The sequence below is a fragment of the Pan paniscus genome, chromosome 1 (assembly GCF_029289425.2).
Source record: "Pan paniscus chromosome 1, NHGRI_mPanPan1-v2.0_pri, whole genome shotgun sequence".
Taxonomy (NCBI): Eukaryota; Metazoa; Chordata; class Mammalia; order Primates; family Hominidae; genus Pan; species Pan paniscus.
The window spans coordinates 796,462-817,247 of NC_073249.2; the positions used below are offsets into that span (position 1 = coordinate 796,462).

The window sequence follows — 20,786 nt, forward strand, 5'->3', positions numbered from 1 at the left end:
GCTCTTCTTGTTGAATTGATCCCTTTACCATTATGTGATTGCCTTCTTTGTGTCTTTTGATCTTTGTTGGTTTAAAGGCTGTTTTACCAGAGACTAGGATTGCAACCCCTCCCTTTTTTTGTTTTCCTTTTGCTTGGTAGATTTGCCTCCATCCTTTTATTTTGAGCCTATGTGTGTCTCTGCCCGTGAGACGGGTTTCCTGAATACAGCACACTGATGGGTCTTGACTCTTTATCCAATTTGCCAGTCTGTGTCTTTTAATCAGAGCATTTAGTCCATTTACATTTAAAGTTAATATTGTTATGTGTGAATTTGATCCTGTCATTATGATGTTAGCTGGTTATTTTGCTCGTTAGTTGATGCAGTTTCTTCCTAGTCTCGATGGCCTTTACATTTTGGCATGATTTTCCAGTGGCTGCTACTGGTCGTTCCTTTCCATGTTTAGCACTTCCTTCAGGAGCTCTTTTAGGGCAGGCCTTGTGGTGACAAAAATCTCTCAGCATTTGCTTGTCTGTAAAGTATTTTATTTCTCCTTCAGTTATGAAGCTTAGTTTGGCTGGATATGAAATTCTGGTTTGAAAATTCTTTTCTTTAAGAATGTTGAATATTGGCCCCTGCTCTCTTCTGGCTTGTAGAGTTTCTGCCGAGAGATCTGCTGTTAGTCTGATGGGCTTCCCTTTGAGGGTAACCTGACCTTTTTCTCTGGCTGCCCTTAACATTTTTTCCTTCATTTCAACTTTGGTGAATCTGACAATTATGTGTCTTGGTGTTGATCTTCTCGAGGAGTATCTTTGTGGCGTTCTGTGTATTTCCTGAATCTGAATGTTGGCCTGCCTTGCTAGATTGGGGAAGTTCTCCTGGATAATATCCTGAAGAGTGTTTTCCAACTTGGTTCCATTCCTCCCGTCACTTTCAGGTACACCAATCAGACGTAGATTTGGTCTTTTCACATAGTCCCGTATTTCTTGGAGGCTTTGCTTTTTTCTTTTTATTCTTTTTTCTCGAAACTTCGCTTCTCACTTAATTTCATTCATTTCATCCTCCATCGCTGATACCCTTTTTACCAGTTGATCGCATCGGCTCCTGAGGCTTCTGCATTCTTCACGTCATTCTCGAGCCTTGGCTTTCAGCTCCATCAGCTCCTTTAAGCACTTCTCTGTATTGGTTATTCTAGTTATATATTCGTCTAAATTTTTTTCAAAGTTTCCAACTTCTTTGCCTTTGGTTTGAATGTCCTCCCGTAGCTCGGAGTAATTTGATCATCTGAAGCCTTCTTCTCTCAGCTCGTCAAAGTCATTCTCCGTCCAGCTTTGTTCCATTGCTGGTGAGGAACTGCGTTCCTTTGGAGAAGGAGAGGCACTCTGCTTTTTACAGTTTCCAGTTTTTTTGCTCTGTTTTTTCCCCATCTTTGTGGTTTTATCTACTTTTGGTCTTTGATGATGGTGATGTACAGATGGGTTTTTGGTGTGGATGTCCTTTCTGTTGGTTAGTTTTCCTTCTAACACACAGGACCCTCAGCTGCAGGTCTGTTGGAGTACCCGGCCGTGTGAGGTGTCAGTCTGCCCCTGCTGCGGGGTGCCTCCCAGTTAGGCTGCTCGGGGGTCAGGGGTCAGGGACCCACTTGAGGAGGCAGTCTGCCCGTTCTCAGATCTCCAGCTGCGTGCTGGCAGAACCACTGCTGTCTTCAAAGCTGTCAGACAGGGACATTTAAGTCTTCAGAGGTTACTGCTGTCTTTCTGTTTGTCTGTGCCCTGCCCCCAGAGGTGGAGCCTACAGAGGCAGGCAGGCCTCCTTGAGCTGTGATGGGCTCCACCCAGTTCGAGCTTCCCGGCTTCTTTGTTTACCTAAGCAAGCCTGGGTAATGGCGGGCGCCCCTCCCCCAGCCTCGCTGCCACCTTGCAGTTTGATCTCAGACTGCTGTGCTAGCAATCTGCGAGACTCCGTGGGCGTAGGACCCTCCGAGCCATGTGCGGGATATAATCTCCTGGTGCGCCGTATTTTAAGCCCATCGGAAAAGTGCAGTATTCGGGTGGGAGTGACCCGATTTTCCAGGTTCTGTCTGTCACCACTTTCTTTGACTAGGAAAGGGAGCTCCCTGACCCCTTGCACTTCCCGAGTGATGCAATGTCTCGCCCTGCTTCGGCTCGCACATGGTGCATGCACCCACTGACCTGCGCCCACTGTCTGGCCCTCCCTAGTAAGATGAACCCGGTACCTCAGATGGAAATGCAGAAATCACCCGTCTTCTGCGTCGCTCACACTTGGAGCCATAGACCGGAGCTCTTCCTATTTGGCCATCTTGGCTCCTCCCTAGTTGTGTTTTTATATGCTGAAAACAAGCAGTCTATTCAACTAGTGGTGATGAGAAACAGTATATCCATATGCAAAATAGTGAAGTCAGGCTTTTATCTTACACCATGTAAAGATTAATTCAAGTAGATAAAAAACTTTAATATAAGAACCAAAATGACAAAACTCTTAGAAGAAAACAAAGGGAAAAATCATGACAGTGTATTTGGCAATAATTTTTTGTATGTAAAAACCAGAAGTATAGGCATTAAAAGAAGAAAACAAATAAAATTTATTTCATCAAAATTAACATTTTGCACATCAAAGGACACTTTCAGAAAAGTAAAAAGGCAGCTCTCTCATAATGGGAAAAATAGTTGCAAAATACATAGCTGATAAGAAATTAAATCTACAATATATTTTTAAAACTTACAATGAAATAACAACAAAATAGACAACCCAACTGAAAAATAGGCAAAGAGCTTAAATAGGCATTTCTTTAAAAAGATAAGCATGTGACCAATAAGGATGTGAAAAAAAGTTGTGCATCACTAATCATTAGGTAAATGCAAATCAAAACCTCAGTGAGATACCACTTTATACCTATTAAAATGGTTATTATTAAAATAAACAAAGAAAATCAGAAGCAGAAAGTGTTGGGGAAGATGTGCAGAAATTGGGACTTCTGTGCATTGCCCCTGCAGCCACTGTGGAAACCAAATGGTACATCCTTTAAAAAGTGAAAGAATTATCATGTTATCCAGCAATTCCACTTCTTGGCTTATGCACAAAAGAATTGAAAGCTTGAATTTGAACAGATATTTGCATACCTATGTTTATAGCATCATTATTCACAATAGTCAAAAGAGAAAAAATGACCTAAATATTCCTTAATGGATGAAGGGAGAAACAAAATGTATATACATGCAATGGAACATTATATAACCTTAAAAAAGAATAAAATTCTGGTTCATGCTACAACATAGATAAAACTTAGATGAAGTGAAGCTATGCATAAAAGGAAACATATGGCATACTAGAATATTCAAATTCATAGAGATAGAAAGATGACTTGACCGGTATGAGACTCATTTCTCTGCCAAGCATCACCATGGCAACCACACAAGTTTGTCTCCTTTGGGTTTTCTAATAAAGGGTTCTTATTAGTCTCTGAGAATTTCCCCGAATTTATCTAATAGAATAAGGCTCCAATTAGCTACAACTTCAGAGTGAATAAAATAAAGTTTTAACTCTTGCTAATGAGAGGCTATTTAATAAGACTCTGTGGGTGTTCAGCTTTGACAAACTCATTAAAAGTTTTCATATCACAATCCCAGAAGCCTGATTTAACAAGCCCCGGAACAGCATTCTTCCAATTAACTCCCTTCTTCCCCGTGCTTGGAGCAGAGAAACAGTTGCCTGTGATTAGTGATTTGCTGTCTTTGTTAATGATCAACCCCATCTCCATTATTATAAGGGAAAACAAAATAATTAAAGTTTTGTAGAGTTTATCAATGCTTTCAGGGCAGTGGAAGTGCCCTTCGACTTCTGTGTACTAACTTTGTTAATGATCTGTTGAGTAATAGAAGACCTCAGAATCTTTCTTAAACATTTTTAGAATAAATATAAATTAAAATATATGTATATATATAAAGGATATTATAATAAGTCCAACAAACCTAATAGTGGTTGAGAGAGATTGTGTGGCAAACTCTGAAAGCTAAAAAGTTGTTGAGATGATATTAATTCTAGTCTCTCTTTGCTTCTTAATATTTTAATGTACAAGCATTTAAGAATATTATAAATAATAACCCACTAGATAATCTTTCAGGCAATAATTTTATTTATATCTATATTTGTACAAAAAGGAGTGAGAGGTATTAAACCTTTTTTTTCTGAGATCCTTTTCATCCCTAACTACAGCTGTAATATATAACTGATAATATTTTACTTTCAATGATAGGTAGGCATGAGAGTGTTAAGGCATTGTAGATTAGTATAAATCATAAGCATACTGATCCAAAGACTCAGAAGCTCATCTTCACACATTGATTCTCATAGCCACTCACTTAGATGCCTCCCTGAAGGAAATACATACAGTGATCAATGCCAGGAAAAAAGACCCTTTATTTTTATTTTGTGTTATTTTTTATTGATGCAAATATTTGTATACTTATGGGATACATGTGATATTCTGTTACATGCATATAATGTATAATGATAATGTCAGGGTATTTGGGATGTCTGTCACCTCGAGTATTTATCATTTCTAGGTTTTGGGAATATTTCAAGTTCTCTCTTCTAGCTATTTTGAAATGTATAATGCATTGTTTTTAAGTATAGTCACTGTACTCTGTTATTGAGCATTACAACATATTCCTTCTATTTAACTGTATGCTTGTACCCACTAATCAACTTCTCTTCATCTCCTTCTACACACACTCTTCCCAGTCTCTGGTATCTATCATTTTATCTTCTAACTCCATGAGATCATCTTTTTTAGTTCCCACATATGAGTGAGAATATGTGAGATTTGCAGAAGACCCTTTTAAAATCTCATTATTTTTGTCCGTTTTTCTTCACTCCTCAATTTAGTTGCTTATGGAGCTTTTTTAAATACCCTGTGTTCCCTCTATGTACTTTCTGCCTAAATTCACAGGCAAGCTCATGTCTTTATAGATGTGGCCACAGGAAGGCTCACACACTAAGAGGAAGGTAAAGGAAGGCCTCTCCATAAAAAAAAAATAAAACAAAACAAAGCAAAATTGTTTTGTTTGTTTTGAAACTTGTGTTTCAAACACTGCTTGGATCACTCAGTTTACCATGTCACAATTCTATTTGTATTCATACTGAAATAGGCATCTAAGTGTTACAATTGCCTGTCATTATGGAAGAAAAGACTCTTTAAATATCCTTTAAGTGGTAGTTAAATTTTGGTTATCTAAAAAGTACATTTGAACCTTTCACCCAACATAAAATCTAAGAACTCAATAGCAATTTACATATAACATGTGGCCTCACCTTACTCCATTTCACTATTTCTACTGCCAAAATTTTAAGCATCCTAAACCCAGTGTTCCACATCCTCTCATTCTCATGTTCATTTAGCTTTATGTAGATGTTAAACATCTTTTGTTTTGATTCTTTAATGATTCATAAAATTTTAGAAAAGCTATTGTGCAGCAAGTAATCTTCCTGAGCTTGCTTTATGGTATTATTAAGATTCATTCTACTTTTTTATTGCTCAAATATATTGCTTTCAGCTCTTGTAAAATATTCCATTTTGTGAATACAAGAAAAATTATTTATCATATTATTTAGACACAGAAATTTTATATATCTACCATAGAAACAAACCTTATGAACATGCCTTTGTGTGACTCCTAGTATACTGGAAGAAGTTTCTTGGGTTCTATGGAGAGAAATAGAATGGTTGGACTGTTTGGAATGTAAAAGTCCAATATAAAACATGGTGCTGATTTCTTTTCCAAACTGCTAATATTGGTTTTCATTCTAGTCGGCAATGCTAAATTGTTTTGCTAATAAACATACTCAACAACATTTAGTATTGTTTGAGTTTTCTATTTTTTCTGCTGGAATGGGGATAAAATACCATTCTTGACAATTATGTCAGAAGTTTACTGGCCATGTGTGTCTATTTTTCTGTGAAATAACTGCTCATATATTTTTCTTATTTTTCAGTATATATATATATATGAAGTTGAATCAAATAATATTATTAAATATAGGTGTATATTTAGTATACTGTTTCATCTTAGTGCATAACTAGAATTTCCACCTATTTGAGGTATCTATCAATGGACAAAGTTTAAAATTTTTAACTTGGTCACATTTGTCAATGATTGTATTTATAGTTATTACTTTGTATGACTTGCTTAAGAAATTGATGTCTGCTCGTGAATATTTGCCTATAATTTAAAACAAATATTTGTTGTGTTTTCAATATGTGTTTTTAATACAGTTGAGGTTGATTTTTGTACATTGTTCACTAGGAACTAAATTTAATATATCTCCCTATAAGTAATATTTTCTCAATAATTTTATTAAAATTAAGTAGATTTACATTTCTTCAAAAAGTGGTATTATTTGAGGCCGATTAATTGTAATAAAAATTAGTCACAATAATGTATAATGTCTTACATCCAAATGAAGCTTACTTCTTGTTTTTGTAGCAGTGTTGGAAGTGTGGACATGTACCGCTTGGTGGTGCAGCTTCAGGGACCTAGGAAGACAGAGTCCCTGCCTGGGTTTCCTTGGGACATCTCCATTGAACAGCCACAGTGAAAAATATAATGTGCAAGAAAGCACCCCGGGGAGGGTTTCTCTTTTTCCTCCGTTTCTTCCTCCCTTCCTCCCTCTGTCACTCCCTTTTTTTCTTTTGCTGAAATACCCATATTTCTTTTAAAATTTTTTAATTTTTAAAAAATAGAGCACCACATCAAAGAAAACAAAATTAAGGAACTACCATGGATCCAAAAAATCTTGTTTCATATTTATCCACCCAACAAATCTACATGCATTTAATGTTTGTGGAGTTTTGTTTTGTTTTGAGATGGAGTCCTGCTCTGTTCCCCAGTGCAGTGGTACGATCTCAGCTCACTGCAACCTCTGCCTCCCGGGTTCAAGCGATTCTCCTGCCTCAGCGTCCTGAGTAGCTGATTATAGGTGTGTGCCACCATGTCTGGCTAATTTTTGTATTTTTAGTAGAGATGGGTTTCACCTTGTTGGTCCGGCTGGTCTTGAACTCCTGACATTGTGATCTGCCTGCCTTGGCCTCCCAAAGTGTTGGGATTACAGGCGTGAATCACCGTGCCCGGCCATTTGTTTAGACATTTTATCACTTCTTCATTATACCTAATCTTGAATTCATAGTTTCTTCCTTTGTACTTAACCATAATACCTTATCACACAAATACAATTAACAGTATTTCCACAATGTCATCTAATAGGACATCTGTAAGCACATTTCTTAATAATCTCAATAATCTCATGTCTTACAATTGACTTATTTGGATGAAGACACCCAAACACAAAAAAAAATGCTGCATGTTGCACTTGGTTGGTATGCCAATTGAGGTTTCTAATTACACATGAATTTCCAGCCGGCACTCTGAGCAGCAACCACATTCCTTCAATCTCCATAGAAGGTCACTCTGTCTATGCGTACACAGACTAGAAGTGCCAGAGAATAAAAATCGCCAGCAGAGAAGCCCCCAAACAACCCCTGGTGAAAATCAAGTTCTGTCTCCTCTCTCACAGGCAAGAATGATTCTCAAGGGTGTGCATTTTATATACTTTCTCAGAAGTGAGCCACAGGATTAGGTTGGATTTGCCCTCTGTAGTAGCTTACTCAATAAAACACACTTTATTAACTTCCTTTCCTTCTCTGTATTAATTCTTTATAAATATAGACTTTTCCAGATAAAGAAAAGCTGAGGGATTTTATCAACACCAGACCTGTCTTACAAGAAATGCTAGAGAGAGTTCTTCAACATGAAAGAAAAAAAGTATTAATGAGCAATAGGAAAGTATCTGAAGGTACAAATCTCTCTGGTAATGGTAAGTACACAGGAAAAGACAGACTATTATAATGCTGTAATTGTGGTGTGTAAACTACTCATATCTTAAGTAGAAAGATGAAAAGATGAACCAATCAAAAATGATAACTACAACAACTTTGTAAGACATAGACAGTACAATAAGATATAAACTGAAACAACAAAAAGTTACAAAGTGAAGGTATGAAGTTAAAGTGTAGAGGGTTTTTTTTTAAGTTCCTTTTTGCTTGCTTCTTGTTTGATTATGAAATCAGGGTTACGTTGGTCATGAATTTTAAATAATGGGAGATAAGATATTACTTCCAAGGCTCACAATAATTTGAAATGTAAAAATATACAACAAGCACAGGCAACTGAAGCAAAAATGGACAAATAAGATCACATCAATTTAAAAAGCTTCTGCATAGCATAGGAAACAATAAAGTGAAGAGAAAACCCACAGAATGAAAGAAAAAATTTTCAAACTACTCATCTGACAAGGGATTAATAACCAGAATATATAAGGAGCTCAAACAACTCTATAGGAAAAAATGTATTAGTCCAATTTAAAAATGGGTGAGATTTGAATCGACATTTCTCCAAAGAAGACATACAAATGGCAAACAGGTATATGAAAAGGTGCTCAACATGTTGATCATAAGAAACGTGTAAATTAAAACAACAGTGAGATATCATCTCACCCCAGGCAAAATGACTTTCATATAAAAGAAAGGCAGTACCAAATTATGCCAGAATGTGGAGAAAATGGAGCCCTCCTACACTGCTGGTGGGAATGTGAATTAGTACAACCACCATAAAGGACAGTTTGGAGGTTCCTCAAAAAACTAAAAACAGAGTTACCATATGATTCAGCAATTCTACTGCTAGGCATACATCCAAAAGAAAGGGAATCAGTATATTGAAGAGATATCTGCACTCCATGTTTATTGGAGCAGTATTCACAATAACTAAGATTTGCAAGCAAACTATGTCTATCAACAGATGAATGGATAAAGAAAATGTGGTACATATACACAATGAAGTACTATTCAGCCATAAAAAATAATGAGATCCTGTCATTTGCAACAACATGGATAGAACTGGAGGTTATTATATTAAATGAAATAAGCCAGACACAGAAAGACAGACTTTAAATGTTCTCCCTTATTGGTGGGAGTTAAAAATTAAAACAACTGGGCTCATGGAGATAGAGAGTAGAAGGATGGTTATCACAGGCTGAGAAGGGTAGTGGGGTTGGAGATTAGGAAGAATAAGTGGGGATATTTAATGGGTACAAAATATAATTAGAAAGCATGAATGCCTTAGTGTTTGATAGCACAACGGAGTGACTATAGCCAATGATAATTGTGCATTTAAAAATAACTAAAAGTATAACTGGATATTTTGTAACATAAAGGACAAATGCTTGGGATGATGGATACCTCAATTATCTGATATGATTATTATGCATTGCATGCATGTACCAAAATATCTCATGTACCCCATAAATATATACACCTACTATGTACTCACAGAAAGTAAAAATTAAAAATAAAAAGGTCTAAAATATTTAATGTGGATAGCATGATTTTACTCCAGAATTTTACTGATTTCATTTGAATTATCCCATGGGAATGTACAATAAATGCCACACAATGTAATTTCCCAATAATAATATCTCTAATACTACAGATTCTAACACTTGCATGGTCCAAGTTTCAGAGTTGCTTGCGCTGCATCCTGGATTGCAGTGAATCCTCTTTCTGTTATTGAAGTTACTCAAAGTCAGTATCTTTTTGCGTAACCCACTATATAGATCTAAATAATAATCCAGGTGTGGTATATGCTGCCGTCAAAACCCAAAAAGGTATACCAGGTGTTGTCTATCTATCTGTTATCTACCTATCTATCCATCTATCTATCTATTTATCTATCTATCTATCACGTATCTATCTTTTGATGAGAGGGCAAGATGCAGTAATCCTTCCTTTGCTTTGGATATCCCATGAGACTTTAAGTGGCATGCAACTTCCTACAACCTTTATTTTTGTGGAAGACCGCTGATATTGGTAAGGTATATCTTGCACCTTTGGATAACAAATGTATTACAGTGTCTCCAGTGTGCTAGCTATTTCTTACAGCTCAGTCCAGTTAGCATATTGTCATCTAAATTTAGTACTTTTTTTTTATGCAGCATGTCCAAGTAGCTTGTATTTCTTTCACTTACATCACGACAGAGGACAGGAGGATAAGCATAGACCAAGGTATTATAAATAGAAGATGTCTGATCCTTATGAATGTGAGTTGTTCTTGATATTCTTTCCTCAGAGTGATAGAAAAGAGCTCATTTACCAAATCAATAGTAGGTGCATAAGACCATCTTAATTTGCTCTAGAAAAGATACTGAGTCTAACGTAGGAACTTCTACTTACTGGAGTTTCAGGAATTGTGTGGGTTTTGAAGAGGTTAAAGTAGTAAATTAACAGAAATACAATGGAAATCACCATATCTTAGTCATCTAGATAAACATACTTCAAAAGAAATATAATATGCCACCTAGGTAATTTAAAAATATACTAGTGACCACAGTTTTAAAAGTTAAGATGAAATGTTAAATTATTTTTTAAATGATTTCATCTTTTATTTTAGACACAGTGGGTACATGTGCGTGTTTGTTACATGGGTATATTTCATCACGCTGAGGTTTGGGGTATAGATCCCATCACCCAGGTTGTGAGCATAGTATCCCATAGGTAGTTTTGCAACCCACACTCTCCTTCCTTCCTTCCCCATTTGGTAGTCCACAGTGTCTATTGTTTCCATCTTTACATCCTTGAGTACCCAAAGTTTAGCTCCTACGTATAAGTGAGAACATGCAGTATTTGGTTTTTTGTTACTGCATTAATTCACTTAGGATAATGGCCTCCAGTTGCATCCATGTTGCTGCAAAGGACATGATTTTGTTCTTTTTTATGGCTATGTAGCACTCTGTGGTGTTTATGTGCTACATTTTCTTTATCCAATCCACCATTGATGGGCATGTAGGTTGATTCCTTGCTATTGGGAATAACACTGCAATGAATGAATGAGTAATTTGTCTTTGGGGTAGAACAATTTATTTTCTTTTGGATGTATCCCCAGTAATAGCATTCCTGGGTCAAGTAGCAGCCCTGTTTTAAGTTCTTCGAGAAATCTCCAAACTGCTTTCCACAGTGGCTCAACTATAATTTACATTCCCACCAATGGTGTATATGTGTTCCTTTTCTCCACAGCTTCACTAGTATTAGTTATTATTTGACTTTATTAATGGTCATTTTGACGGGACTGGTGTGAGATGGTCTCTCATTTAGGTTTTGATTTGCATTTCTCTCATAACTAACTATGATGACCATTTTTTCATGTTTGTTGGCTGCTCATATGCCTTCTTTTGAGAAATGTATGGTCATGTGCTTTGCCCACTTTTTAATGGGATTATTTAACGGGGTTTTGCTTGTTGACTTAAGTTCCGTATAGAATCTGGATGTTAGACCTTTGCTGGATGCACGTTTTGCTAATATCTTCTCCCATTCTGTAGATTGTCTGTTTACTCTGCTGATAATTTCTGTTGCTGTGAAGAAGCTCTTTAATTAGGTCTAGCTTGTCAATTTTTGTTGCTAATGTTTTTGGGAAATTAGTCAAAAATTATTTGCCAAGCCTGATATCAAGAACGGCATTTCCTAAGTTTTCTTCTAGGATTTTCTTACGTTTAAGTCTTTAATCCATCTCGAGTTAATTTCTGTATATGCTGAAAGGTAGCTCTCTCTGCTGTGGCCTCTGCCTGAGGGAGGGCTGTAGCCCGAAACATCTAACAAAAGAAATGCAGGCGAGGTGCTAGTAATTGGAGGGGCCTCCTCCAAGGCTCAGGAGTCGTCCTGGTAAGGAGTCATCTCTCTCAACCCCCACCGGACAGCGTGCCTGCGAATGCCAGGAAACACGAAAGAGCCAAGTGGCCAATCAAGAGCCTCTCTACGGGCATTACTCTTAGGCGCCATCTACTGGATTACAGCCCAAACTTCAACACCAAAAATTAAGTTAAAACTAATATGTCCAAAATATTGTTTCAATAGGCAAGCAACCTTAAAAATTAATAATGATATACTTTACATTTTATGTATAAACTTTTTAAAATCAAGCGTTTATTTTACATTTTCAGCTCATAATTCAGACACTAATTTTTTTTCAAAAATACTTGGTCTGCATTTAAATTTAATAAAATTTACAGTTCAAAAATTAGATTCACATATACGCAATGTCCCAAACATACTCAAAACATTTTTCTTCACTAAATTGAGTAAGCAATATAACTTCTTTCAAGTCGGTATTATTAACATCAAATTCAAAAATTTAACATATAAACTAAAAAGTAACTTTAAATTCATCAATATCAAAATTGTTTTGAAATGTTTCTTGTAGATTTTGCAATTTACATAATTGCATATTGAAATTACTTTTTTCTGCATATTATGTGTAAAATCATAAAATGTACAAAATCATTATCGATTCGTATCATAAAATGTTTCCATTTCAAGCTCAATTTTCATACTTCTCTTAGTAGATCACAGATAAGTCTTTCTTTTCTGGTTGTTCTAAATTTACCTGTTTCACATGAGGTGTGATGTTGCTGACAAAATGTAAATCACACTTCTATTTGTTATCATGATTATTGAAATGCTTGCTATATATTTTGATTAAAGAAGATCCGGAGTGGGAGTGAAAGTACAGTAAATCTTTGTAAAACTCGGGGCTGGGCGCTGTGGCTGACGCATGTAATCCAGGCACTTTGGGAGGCCAAGGCGGGCGGATCACGAGGTCAAGAGATTGAGACCATCCTGGCCAACATGGTGAAATCCCATCTCTACTAAAAATACAAAAATTAGCCAGGTGTGGTAGCATGCACCTGTAGTCCTGGCTACTCAGGAGGCTGAGGCAGGAGAATCACTTGGACCCAGGACGTGGAGGTTGCGGTGAGCCAAGATCCCACCATTGCACTCCAGCCTGGTGACAGAGCAAGACTCCGTCTCAAAAAAAAATTTTGTAAAACTCTTTCTGGCTCAACCAGTGAACACTGACTGGCAAAGATATGTCATTAAATTCACTGTTTTGTATTATAAAATTTAATTAATTGAATTAATAAAATTGAATTCATTGGTGAAGAATCAGCATTTACAAGTATAAATTGAATAAATTGAGCAACTGTACCCACGACACATATATTCTGCTTCCAAAAACTGAGCATAAACATTTCCAGCGTGTATCATAAAGTGGAATGAAACACATAGGGACATAGTATTATCTTCTTTTAAAATCCCAATAAATCTAAATTTTTGACTTGACATAGCTAGGGCGACATTTGCTATGATAAAAACTACTTTTTATATTTAACAGAAATGATTTATTTATTTATTTACTGAGATAGAGTTTTGCTCTTGTTGCCCAAGCTGGAGTGCAATGGCATGATCTCGGCTCACAGCAAACTCCACTTCCCAAATTCAAGTGATTCTCCTGCCTCAGCCTCGAGAGTAGCTGGGATTACAGGCATGGGCCACCACACCCAGCTGATTTTGTATTTTTTTAGTCGAGATGAAATTTCTCCATGTTGGTCAGGCTGGCCTTGAACTCCCAACCTCAGATAATCTGCCCACCTCGGCCTCCCAAAGTGCTGGGATTACAGGCATGAGCCACTGCACCCGGCCCAGAAATTATTTTTTTAAGGATAAAATTAGCCTTTGTTTTAATTTTTAAAATTTGCTAGCACATTTTTAAATTAGAAAACATTTGATTATACTATACTTAAAAATAAGCATGTCAATCTAAATAATAATTATGAATATTACTGTGGTGAGTACAAAAATTTCAATTGAATCAACCATTGGTGCTTACGAAGCAAAATATTAAGCAACAGTGTTAGTCCCTTCTTGCCCAGGGTGTATATAGAAATGTTGTCTGGGATGGAGGTCCTGGAATAAGGGCCTCACAGCTTTGACGAGTGCATTTTCTTGCTGTGGCTAAACTGGTATCCAAGATGTGAGACAAAGTCCTCTCCACTCTTTCTTCTCCTCTTCTCAAGTGGAAGAACTCTTTTGGAGCCATGAGCTGTGCAGCCTGAGGTTAGGCAAGGGTGATGCCAGCACAACCTTAGTTGCCCCAGCTGGTGTCTCTGTAGTTCATGTGCCCCCCGCACAGTCCACTATCTCGGGGCCCAATTCAGCACTAGGACTCACCTAAGAGTTGCAGTACTTATGGCATAGACCGCCTTTTAAGTTTACTTAGAGCCTCAGCGCATTTTAGCCCTCAGTGTCAAGGTTTGTGGGAACACAAGTTTTGACCACTGGGATCAGTAATTCCCCTCTGACAAGGGCTGGTTTAAATGCTCTGTCTGTGGCCAGGCATCAGCTGAATTTTATCTGGTTTTCCTTTCTGCTCTTACAGGACAGCACTGAGCTCAAAGCCTCACAATTGCTGTGTTCTTTCTCACCAGAGCCCAGAGACACTCTTAGCACACTGTTCCTTCTGTCAGTGGTGAGAGAGGGGTGGCATTGTCTGTTCAAGTTGTTTTTTCTACCTCTTCACTGCCTCTTCAGTGACATAAAGTTAAAACCAGGTACTATGAGGGCTCACCTGATTTTTGGCTCTCACGAATGTGTTGTTCGTGTGTGGATTATTGTTAAATTGCTGTCCTTGCATGTGAACAATCAGTGGAGTCTTCTATTCCATCATCTTGCTCTGCCTTCAGATTCTGATGGTTAATATAAGGATTATAAGGAATAAAAGCAGACATGATACAGATGTTGACTGTGCAGCCCAACCAAATAGATATTTTATGTGGACTCCTTAAAATATTTAATTTTATTAGCATAAAGATCACACACATATATACTTAAGTGTGTGTATGTTTATACGAGTTTCTAGGAAATATTTTATGCAGACATAAAACTTGATTGAAGAAAGTGTTGATACTAACTCCGCACTTTTAAATACTTGGGAGTCAAGTAAAGAAGAATCAGTATTAAAATAGTCATTCTTGGGTTTGAGGATGGGCAAATTAAAAACAAGTACTAATAGGTAAGTAATTTGTGAACAAAGAAGCATCTCTCCAAAAACAGAGGATCAACTCCAAGCTTTGCTTTTTGATACAGCTAAGACCCTTCAGACTTATACCTGGCTTCAAAAGTAAGCATCCTAAAATCAAGTACCACCCATGTGTGACACCTAATAATATAATTGTCATTCACAGGGATTAAACCACTTATACTAACATCCAAATCTAGCTTAGTATACAAGCGATGTATATGTAATAATATACTGAATAGATAATTTTGAAAAGAAGTGGAAAATATTAATAGAAATTACCAGAAATAGAAATAGAATAATTTAAGAGATTCCAGTTTTTTTGAATGAGTGTTGACCACAGTAGGCACTCAAAAAGATTTTGATAAGGTCATATTAACTTTCTTTTCTTCAGTACCTTCTGTAGTGCCCTGAACACTTCTTTGTTGCGGAGGCTATAAATGAGAGGGTTCAGCATAGGGGTGAGAATAGTGTAGAAGGCCGACACCATCTTGTCCTGGTCTGGCGTATGTTTAGAAGCTGGTCTCATGTACATGAACATAGCAGCACCGTAGTAGAGTCCGACCACAGACAGGTGGGAGGAGCAGGTAGTGAAGGCCTTGCGACGACTTTCCCCAGAGCCCATGTGGATGACGGCTCGAAGGACATGGGAATAGGAAAGTATGATAACTGAAACTGGAAAGATTAGCATTACCACACAACAAATGACAAGTAGTCTTTCAAATGCAGATGTTTCTGTGCAGGATAGAGGTAAAAGGGCAGCAACATCACAGAAAAAATGATGAATTTCCAGAGAGCTGCAGTAAGAAAATGACAGGACAGCTGCAAGCACTATAATCCCATCAAGAGACCCCAAGGTCCAGGAAGCAACAGTCATGAAGACACAGAGTTTCGGATTCATGAGGATGGTGTACCGAAGAGGGTGACATATAGCCACATAGCGGTCATAAGCCATGACAGCCAACAAGAAACATTCAGCTCCAAGCAGGGACACATAGAAGAATATCTGAGTTCCACAACCTGCCAGAGAGATAGATTTCTTCCCAGACAAGTAGCTGAAGATCATCTTGGGTAGAGTGGTGCAGATGAGCATGAGGTCCATAAGGGACAGTTGACTGAGGAGGAAGTACATGGGGGTGTGGAGCTGTTTCTCTATGTAGATGAGGAGAACCATGGCAATATTTTCCATGAAGGCCCATGAGAAGATGCCCAGGACCAGAGAAAAAAGGAAGGTATGGGTGGGGCTGTGATTGAAGATTCCCAGCAGGATGAAGATGGAGTTGAAGGTCTGGTTTTCCCACACCATCCTGGATAATTTGCCTTATCTGAGAATTCCAAAGAAGGTACAAGCTTATTTATCAATTCAGTTTTCAAATACATACTGTGACATACTCTACTGGGCAGTTTATATGCATGCATAAGGCCTTCTCACCAACCTTCAGTTACCTTCCTTTAGTCATGGTAAATTGTGTGGATTAGTCCATTGCTTTTACAATTATTTCCTCATCCAACTTTCACAGAGTATACATGGAGTACATTTGGACATTTACTTTACAGACAAGAATGCTGAAGTGTATAAGAGCTTCCCTACTTACCCACATGTACAGTCAATAGAAAACCTAGGAGAAAAATCATTGTATGCCTTTATTGCTAAATTTTAGGATCATACCTCATAAAAGAAAATTCCTTACAGAATTTTTTCTCCTTCTGTCCTAATATTTCTCCAGGTTAGTAGTCTCGTTGACAACAGAATTCCTGTTCGCATGGTTTTTTTCCCTACCATCCTACCTGCAGCCCAGTGAAGGATTATATGAGATCAATGACATTACTCCTTGGGGACACCTGTACACTTTAATTCAGAGAAGGGTATAGTACTCTATGTTTTAACTTTTCTATCTCAGACCAAGTCGTGAAGTCTTGTCTTATTTAATCAAAACACCCATTAAAATATTTTTCTAAGGAAGACTAAATCGTCCACTTATCTTCTGAGGATAATTTTTTTCCTTCCAATTCTGTGTGGAAAAGAAGCTGCATTTTTTGTTTGTTTATTTGCTTGTTTTGTTTCTATTTTTAATTTTATTAAGTTGATACATTAAAGTTGTAAATATCTATGGGGGCACATTTTGACATTTCAAAACATATTTTGCATAATGATCAAATCAGGGTATTTAGTGTGACCATCACCTCATGCATTTATCATTTTTTTGTAGTGAGGACATTCAAAAACCTTTGTATTTTTGAAAAAATTGATTTCTTCTTTTTACAATAAAGTGTTATAAATCAAATCAGATAAACATCTAGGGACAAAAGAAAACCCTTCTGTGGTCTTTAACAGCTTCACTGCAATGTGCTACTTTGGAGACTTACGGGGCGTGTTCTACCACAGTGAGCAAAGGCTCAACTGTATGAAACGTGGCTCATCTTGTGCCGGTTTTCAGAGGGAATGCTTCCAGGTTTTGCTCATTCAGTGTGATATTGGCTATGAGTCTGTCATAAATAGCTCTTATTAATTTGATGTATGTTCCATCAATACCTAGTTTATTGAGAGTTTTTTGTTTTGTTTTGTTTTGTTTTTGGGGGGGACAGAGTCTCTCTCTGTTGTCAGGCTGGAGTGCAATGGCGCAGTCTTGGCCCAATGCAAACTCTGCCTCCTGGTTTCAAGCAATTTTCCCACCTCAGCCTCCCAAGTAGCTGAGATTACAGGCGCCCGCCACTACACCTGGCTAATTTTTGTATTTTAGTAGAGATAGGTTTACACCATGTTGGTCAGGCTCGTCTCAAACTCCTGACCTCAGGTGATCCACCCACCTCAGCCTCCCAAAGTGCTGGGATTACACGCATGAGCCACCGTGCCTGGCTATTGAGAGTTTTTAACACGAAGCGATGTTGGATTTTATCTAAGGCCTTTTCTGTGTCTATTGAGATAATCATGTGGTTGTTGTCATTGGTTGTTTATGTGATGAATTATGTTTATTGTTTATTGTATGTTGAACCAGGGATGAAGCTGACTTGATCGTGGTAGATAATATTTTTGATGTGCTGCTGGATTTGGTTTGCTAGTATTTTACTGAGAATTTTTGCCTTGATATTTACCAGGGATATTGGCCTGAAGTGTTCCCTTTTTGTTGTGTCTCTGCCAGGTTTTGGTATCAGGATGATGCTGGCCTCATAAATGAGTTAGGAAGAAGTCCCCTTTTTTCAATTGTTTGGAATAGTTTCAGAAGAATGGTACCAGCTCCTCTTTGTACCTCTGATAGAATCAGGTTGTGAATCCATCTGGTCCTGGGCATTTTTTGGTTGGTAGGCCATTTAGTACTGCCTCAATTTCAGAACTTGTTACTGATCTATGCAAGGATTCAATTTCTTCCTGATTTAGTCTTAGGAGGGTGTATGTGTCCATGAATTTATCCATTTTTTCTAGATTTTCTAGTTTTTTGTGTAGAGGTGTTAATAGTATTCTCAGATGGTAGTTTGTATTTCTATGGGGTCAGTGGTGATATCCCCTTTATCATTTTTTATTGGGTCTATCTGATTATTCTCTCTTTCTTCTTTATTAGCCTAGCCAGCAGTCTATTTTATTTTATTTTATTTTTCAAAAAATCAACTCTTGGATTCATTAATTTTTTTCAAGGCTTTTTTTGTGTGTCTCTATCTCCTTCAGTTTCACTCTGATCTTAGTTATTTCTTGTCTTCTGCTAGCCTTTGGATTTGTTTGCTCATGCTTCCCTAGTTCTTTTAGTTGTGATGTTAGGGTGTCAATTTGAGATCTTTCTTACTTTCTGATGTGGGCATTTAGTGCTCTAAGTTTCCCTCTTAACACTGCTTTAGCTGCATCCCAGAGATTTTGATACATTGTCTCTTTGTTCTCATTGGTTTCAAAGAACTCCTTGATTTCTGTCTCAATTTAATTATTTATCCAGGAGTCATTTGGGAGCAGGTTGTTCAATTTCTATGTAGTTGTGTGGTTTTGAGTGAGTTTCTTGGTCTTGAGTTCTAATTTTATTGTGCTTTGGTCCGAGAGACTGTTTGGTATGATTTCAGCTCTTTTGCATTTGTTGAGGAGTGCTTTATTACCAATTATGTAATCTATTTTAGAGTAAGTGCTATGTGGGTGCTATGTGGCACTGATAAAAATGTATATTATGTTACTTTGTACTGGAGAGTTCTGTAGATACCCTCTCTTACCACTCCTATTCAACATAGTATTGGAAGTTATGGTCGGGGCATTAAGGCAAGAGAGAAACAAAGGGTATTCAAATAGGAAGAGAGGAAGTCAAATTGTCTCTGTTTGCAGATGACAATCCTATGCCTAGAAAACCCCATTGTCTCAGCCCAAAAGTTCTTTAAGCTGACAAGCAACTTCAACAACATGTCAGGATACAAAAATCAATGTCCAAAAATTACAAGCATTCCTATGCACAAACAATAGACAAGCAGAGAGCCAACTCATGAATGAACTTCCATTTACAATTGCTACAAAGAGAATAAAATACCTAGGAATACAGCTAACAAGGGATGTGAAGGGCCCCTTCAAAGAGAACTGCAAACCACTGCTCAAGGAAATAAGAGAAGACTCTAACAAATGGAAAAATATTCCATGCTAATGGATGGGAAGAATCAATATCATGAAAATGGCTATACTGCTCAATGTATGCCCTTTAATGCTATTCCCATCAAACTACCATGGACGTTTTTCACAGAATTAGATAAACTACTTTAAAAGTCCTATGGAACCAAAAAGAAGCCCATGTAGCCAAGTCAATCCTAAACAAAAAGAACAAAGCTGGAGGCATCACACTACTCGACGTCAAACTTTACTACAAGGCTACAGTAATCAAAACAGCATGGCACTGGTACCAAAACAGACACATAGACCAATAGAACAGAATAGAGATCTCAGAAATAAGACCTGACATCTACAACCATCTGATCTTTGACAAACCTGACAAAAACAAGCAATGGGGAAAGGAGTCCCTATTTAGTAAATGGTGCTGGGAAAACTGGCTAGCCATATGTAGAAAACTGAAACTGGACCTTTATCTTACACCTTATACAAAAATAAGCTCAAGATGGATTAAAGACTTAAATGTAAAATTCCAAACCATAAAAACCCTAGAAGAAAATCTAGGCAATACGATTCAGGAAATAGGCATGGGCAAAGGTTTTATCATAAAATCACCTAAAGCAATTGCAATAAGAGCTAAAATTGAAAAATAGAATCTAATTAAACTAAAGGGCTTCTGCACAGCAAAATAAACTATCACCAGAGCAAACAGGCAACCTATAGAATGGGAGAAAAATTTTGGAATCTACCCATATGATAAAGGTCTAATATCCAGGATTTACAAGGAACTTACATTTATAAGAAAAAACAACCCCATCGAAAAGTAGGCAAAGGACATGAACACTTCTCAAAGAAGACATATATGTGCCCAACATACCTATTAAAAAAAAAGGCTCAACATCACTGATCATTAGAGAAATGCACATCAAAACCACAATGAGATACCATCTCATAAAGAAATTGTGGCACATATACAACATGGAAAACTATGCAGCCATAAAAAGGAAGGACATCATGTCCTTTGCAGGGACATGAATGAAGGTGTTTCAGTTTTCTAAGAATAATTCATCAGGGCAAACAGGCAACCTATAGAATGGGAACTGAAAACAAAACACCGCATGTTCTCACTCACAGGTGGGAACTGAACAGTTGAAACACATGGACACAGCGGTGGGGGAACAACACACCCTGGGGCCTGTTAAGGGGGTTGAGGGGACAGAGAGCATCAGGACTAATACTTAATGCATGTGAGGCTTAATACCTAGGTG

The 20,786-nt window shown here is 37.3% G+C and overlaps 1 protein-coding gene across 1 annotated transcript; it reads right to left on the reverse strand.

Annotated features, from left to right (window-relative positions):
- Positions 1-12,004: 12,004 nt before the first annotated feature.
- On the reverse strand, positions 12,005-20,279 carry LOC100975313 (olfactory receptor 2M4). Its single transcript, XM_055116864.2, has one exon. It carries the CDS (start codon positions 16,258-16,260, stop codon positions 15,325-15,327), a length of 936 nt encoding a protein of 311 aa, XP_054972839.1. The 5' UTR covers positions 16,261-20,279; the 3' UTR covers positions 12,005-15,324.
- Positions 20,280-20,786: the final 507 nt, after the last annotated feature.

What these genes read in the sequence shown, in the direction of transcription:
- LOC100975313 (XM_055116864.2), bottom strand. Translation starts at nt 16,260, where the DNA reads ATGGTGTGGGAAAACCAGACCTTCAACTCCATCTTCATCCTGCTGGGA.